Genomic DNA, 5,561 nt, shown 5'->3' with positions numbered 1-5,561 from the left:
GCCCTTGACTCTCCAGCTGAGACCCACCACTGCCCACAGAAGAGACAGGAGTCCAGTGACAGAATCACATCTGCAAACTTGTTTCACTTTTTGAAAGGTAGCTTTTTCTTTTTCAGAAAATAGATTTCAGAAGAAAGTTTTCTCAGTAAAGAAAACCCATTCTATTCAAATAAACATTTCTGCATGATTGCCTTGGATCAGTCCTCAGCCATTTCTGCAGGAGGTGAGCTGCAAATGGCTGCTGTGTCTGAGTGATAAGGTGGAGTAACCCTCGGTGCCATGCCTGACCTACAGCAGGGTGTGCTGGATGGTCTGCTTGCCAGGGAGGGCTCAGCACAGTGTTCCTGGGGGGTTTGGGGGCTTGCCGATGGCACGAGCCTGCCCTTGAGAAGGAGTGGGTTGGATGCTGGAACAGAACAGCCCTGAACAATCAGGATGGACTCAGCCTAGTCACAGGGCCAGAAGAGAATGGCAGGGAGGAAGGGAAAGAAAAAGAAGTGGAGTGAATCTCGGGTCTTGGAAGGGTCTCAGAAGTGACTGGGTCATGCAAGCAGTGACCTCCCAGGAAGCAGGGGAGGGGAGGTTAGGGGAAGGGAGAAAAGGGGTGCGGGGGAGCTCTTAAGGTGGGGTTTTCTCAGGATTCCCACTTCCTTTGAGAGTTTAGGAATCTCAAATGGCTAAGTATGTGGTAGGTTGTGTGTGTGTATGTATATGTAAGCAATTGATTGTTCTGGGGAGGGGAAGTAAGCTCTTCTGGGTTTATTGGGGGAATTAATTTGCTGTAATTCTCAAGAAATGCCTTCTGTGGCAAAGTCCTCTAGGTCATTGGTGGAGATGATGCCCAGGCTTGTTGTGTCTTTCCCCTCCTTTCCTGGGCTCCGGGGAGGCCCATTGGAGCGCTGGCCTGCAGAATGCTGGGTGGGGTCACCATGAGGCCCCGGGGCTGGCTGCAGGTCAGTATCAAGGGTACTCTGGGGCCCAGGGCCAGCTGCCTCAGTAGTGTCATGGCCTTGCTGTAGGAAGGTGGGGGCAGAGAGCTGAGAGGAACAGCGTAGTGGCATCAAGGTGGTCGCAGGCAGGGGCTGGAGGCCGGGGAATAATATGTAGGGGGCAGCAAGAGCGTCCAGAGGGGGCGGCTCAGGGGAACCTCCCTCAGAAGATGGGATAGAGATCTTGACATATTTGCCTGTCTCTGGGTCATAGAAGGTCTTGATTTTCACCTGGAGTGGCAGATCAAAGACAAAGTACTCTCCAGATTGGGGGTCTTGGAGGACCTTCTGGGTGGCAGGGGTAGGGGGGGGCATGAAGGACTGGGGTCTCCCAGGTGGCCTCCTGACTGGCTCTGAGAAGGTGGATACTGAGTGGCGGTGCACGGGAGGGGGCAAGGAACGAACTATGGGGAACTTGGCCTGAGGCCCCTCTCTGGGGGTAAGGGGTCTGTGCTCTGGGCCCTCCAGGTAGGGCTTTTCCTCTCGGGGTCCACCATACATTTCCTGTGTCTGGTCAGTTTTTCTCCTCTTGCTTGCAAGCTTCTTTGCCCGCCGCAGGGCCTTTTCTGTTTTGGGAGGAACTGCAGGTGGCTTGGTGGCCACCTTCTCTAGGTGAGCTGGAGGCTCTGGTTTTTCAGGGAAGCTTGCTGAGTTAGTGGCCACATCCAGCAATGATCCTCTTGGAGAGAGTGTCCTGAGGTCTTCTGCTGATGGCTCCAGTTGGGGGTCGGAGCTGGCCTCCCATGTGAAGGCATGTGTCAGGTCCTCTCTCCGAGAGATTCTGGCAGGACTGGGGCTGACCCAGGGGCTGGCCCAGGGGCTGCCTTGGGGAGGCTCCCCTGGCGTCAGTCTCAGTTCACTGGGGGCCTGAGAAGCATCATCCCAAACACTGCTGGTAGCAGGGGAGCATGCGCTGCTTTCCTCCAGAGAGCTGGTGTTGGGGGAAGTTGCCATCTCACCAGGGGTCAATCTTCTCCCTGGAGGCCCTGCTCTGGGTGTAGACAAAAAGTGACTTTTTAAATCTTGTGTCTGCTCTTCCCAACAGGTTCCAAGCTGCTGTGGGGGTGACTGGTCTTCTAAATCGATTTTGGGCAAAGCAATCATGGGGATGTGCTTTAGAGCCTCCAGCTTCCCCTGGTCTGTGGAACTGCTCTTGCCATCATTCACCACAACCTTCCATGTGGCATCTGGGAGTGGCTTTGGCCCTTCACCCTCTCCTATGAGTAAAGGAGATGAGACATTCCCCTTTGTCTCCGTCCTGGCCACAGTGGTCACCCACCTGTGGTCTTCCATGCCCTTGCAGCCCACATGCTTCAAGTGGGTGCCCCTCATGCCAGTGGGTATTGGGGTGCTGGGCATGTCCTGGCTCTGGGGGGTACAAAGACCAGCATTCTCACTCCAACTTGGCCTTGGCAATTCTTCCTCTTTGTGGCCACTGCCCATTGGGTCCTCTGAGGACAAGGTCCTCAGGAGGGGCAGCATGACAGGTTTTATCACAGGGGTGGCCCTGAGGGTGTTGTCTTTAATTGCAAACAATATGTGCTTGTTTGAAGCAGAAGATGGTGAGGGAGTAAGGGCTTTGGCATGTGAAAGTGTCTCGTCCTTACTTCCCGCCATCCAAGCGCCTCTGATGTTAGCTTCCTCCCTGGATGCCTGCCTGGGTCTCCCTCCAGACATACTTTCCCCTTCTCCATGCAACATTTTCTTTTTGCTGTGCTCTTCCACACACACGTGCCCATTACTGAAGGCACAGTACTGTAGCTCATCTTTCCCTATCGCTTTCTCCTTCTCGTCTTTCTGGCTATCACCTGCACTTGCACTGTTCTTTCTGTCTTCCCGCTGACTCTCGACCAACCACGTCTTCTGCTGATCTTCGAACGAGGCGAAGGACTGATCTGAAGAGCTAGTGCTGAAGTTGGCCTTACTTTTGAGGCCTGGCATGAAATCGGACTGGCTGTCACTATAAAACACATCTTCCTCCTCAGGAGAAAGGGGCCCTGGGGAGAATTTTTGGTTGATGTTTGGATTCTGAAGTTCTGCTTCTGTCTCAGGTTCAGTCTCTTGAGAGATGGATCTTGAGAACCCATTCTCTAAGCTGGGAGTCTTCAGTTGTTTCGGCTCTCTGCTGCAAAGCTTCAGGGACAGGTGCTTCCTGGGGCAGTGTTCCCTGGAATCTAGACACCAGCTGGACCCGGGGGGGCCCAAATCTGAATCTCCATTGGTGGCATCCTTCTCATAGCTCTTGCTGTCTGCAGCTTCCCCGTTGATGCAGAAGGGGGGTTTGGTGAAAGCTGGAGGTGAGCTAAGGGTTATATAGTTTTCTGCAGAGGTTACACTAGGATCGCCTTTACGGTCCTTATGAGTACTCACCTGTGACAGAGAAGGAGTGTCAGCTGGTCCTTCCTTAGAAAGCTCATTTGGGGGGCTTTCTTCAAACCCATTTGGAAGGATGATGCCGTTGCTCACGGGTTCTTGCTTGTCTCTGGTTTTCTCATCGAGGCCTTTCAAGAGAGGTGAGAGACTATAAGTGCTCTTGACATGCTTCCGCACATCCTTGAGGTTGAACAGCAGGCTAGGGGCTTTGGATTTGTAGTTGTCCCGAGACGGACACTCACTAGGCTCCTTCTCTTGGTATCCATTTAGCTGTCCTGGGAGTGATGGGGTTATCTCCTCTGCCTGGCCGTTGGATGAATCCAGGACATGCTTGGTGGGTATGACAGGGGTCAGAAGCTTACTGATGTTAAAAGGAGGATTATAATGCTCGTTGGGGTCCATGGCATTGCCAAGAGCCTCATTTTCTGGAAATTGTTCCTGGGGATTGTGCTTTGTATACAAGCCTGAGCCTCTCCTGTCAGTCTGCTTCTTTTCTTCTGAAACATCTTGTACAATTTCCTTCCCTCCTTTGCGGGTCTTCGGTTTCCTCCATGGTGGCTGGGTCGGCTTCACCTGAGGGTCAGGCTGTGAGCTGGAAGTGTTTTCCTCCATAGGGATTACGTGAACTCCAGGGCCCCTAGATCGCCAGGGTCCAGGCGTGGAGAGAGCACCTGCTGCCGACCTGTTCTCTTCTTGACCACAGCTGGCCCGGACTTGGCAGGGAGAGACTTTGCACTCAGGGGCCCTGGGATCTCTTAACAAGGGTGCGTCTTCATAATGTTTGGGAGATTTGCTTTCAGAGACAGCCTCAGCAGGGTCCTTTCTCTCAGGCAGCCTTGGTTGGAGGGTACTCCATGACTCAAAAGCACTGTTTTCACTATGAAGGAAGGTACCCTTATGAACCCACTCCTTGCCTCTTCCAGGCTCCCCCATAGCTGGTTTGTGGGGTGGAGAGGGGAACTTGGATTCCAATGAGTTTGCCACGTTTTCGGGTGCTGAGAGGAAGCTGCTGGAGCCCTGAGAAGCCATTTCTGGACTCTTGGGGGACTCCTGCTCTTCATGATTCCTGCTGGGCTGGTGGTTATTCTGATGGGTGCTGGAGACTTCGGCAGGCACCCTCCTGACAGTTAAAAAGGCAGAATCAAAGCAGAAGTTGACACCACTTTCTGGAAGAGGAGCAAATTTGGGAGGATTTTTTAGAGTTGGAGGCTTGCTGGCAGAAGGCCTGCTATCACAATGTTGGCTCTCAGTCCTGTCGAAAGATTTAATTAGTGAGGATACTTTGGAAATAGGCTTGTTGCTGCTCCTCAGGCCAGAAACTGGCACCTCCAGTCTCATCTGGGCTGGTGTCAGTGGGGGGCTACTTTTGGGATACTTTTCCTCTCCTTGAACATACTTGGGTAGCTGTTGGAATGTGGCTGCCCACCCAGCATGCTCGGTGCCTTGCGATGGTAACTGGCTCCAAATGCTGCTTTTCCTGTGAGTGTGGCTCACTGTTCCCTGGTGAATATTTCCAGACACCTGATGGGTGATATCCGGAGACAGGGCCAGGTTAGAGTCATTGAAGGATGTGTCTTCTGAGATGCACAAACTCCGGAATGCCCTGTCTGTGAGGTTGCTCACCTCCCTGTCTGCATCATCCAGCACGCTGCCGATGCTCGAGGAGTCACTGAACCCATCTGTGCATTTCTTATTCCCTTGCATTTTCTTCTGGCTAGGAAGCCTGTGTCTGGTCAGCTGGTGGTCACCTCTGGGTGATGGTTCTAGAAGGGTCAGATGTAGTCTTCTTCCCACAAAATTAGAGCTTCCCGTTGATCAGATGCAATTGCAAAGTGGGATTTTTTTTTTTTCTCTGCAAAAGGAAGAAGAGCAGGGTATGAAAAGCATATCCAACTTAGTAGCCACATAGAAGAAATACACACTGGTCCAGATGAGTAATGTGCTTGTGAGAGTTAAATTTATGTGTCAACTTGGCTGGGCCCTAGTGCCCAGTTTTTTATTCAAATGCCAGTCTAGCTGTTTCTTCGAAGGTATTTTTTTGGATGTAATTAATATTTAAATCAATAGATTTTGAGTAAAGCAGATGACACTCTATAATGTGGGTGGGCCACTTTCAAAAGACTGAGAACCCCAAAAGAAGAGAGAATTCTACCTCCAGTCTTTGGACTGGAGCTGCAACATCAACTCCTCCTTGAGTGT

At 52.0% G+C, this 5,561-nt stretch overlaps 1 protein-coding gene across 1 annotated transcript; it reads right to left on the bottom strand.

Moving 5' to 3' along the window:
• Window positions 1–604: 604 nt before the first annotated feature.
• CUNH10orf71 (chromosome unknown C10orf71 homolog) lies at window positions 605–5,066 on the bottom strand. The gene has a single exon (XM_039872451.1). The coding sequence runs from the start codon at window positions 5,064–5,066 to the stop codon at window positions 789–791; it is 4,278 nt and encodes a 1,425-aa protein (XP_039728385.1). The 3' UTR covers window positions 605–788.
• Between the last annotated feature and the right edge of the window lie 495 nt (window positions 5,067–5,561).

Source organism: Pteropus medius, unplaced genomic scaffold, assembly GCF_902729225.1.
Source record: "Pteropus medius unplaced genomic scaffold, Ma_sr-lr_union100, whole genome shotgun sequence".
Classification (NCBI taxonomy): domain Eukaryota; kingdom Metazoa; phylum Chordata; class Mammalia; order Chiroptera; family Pteropodidae; genus Pteropus; species Pteropus medius.
This window is presented reverse-complemented; position numbering and strand designations above follow the sequence as displayed.

Excerpts from the sequence above, each read along its gene's own strand:
- CUNH10orf71 (XM_039872451.1), bottom strand. The coding sequence starts at position 5,066 with ATGCAAGGGAATAAGAAATGCACAGATGGGTTCAGTGACTCCTCGAGC.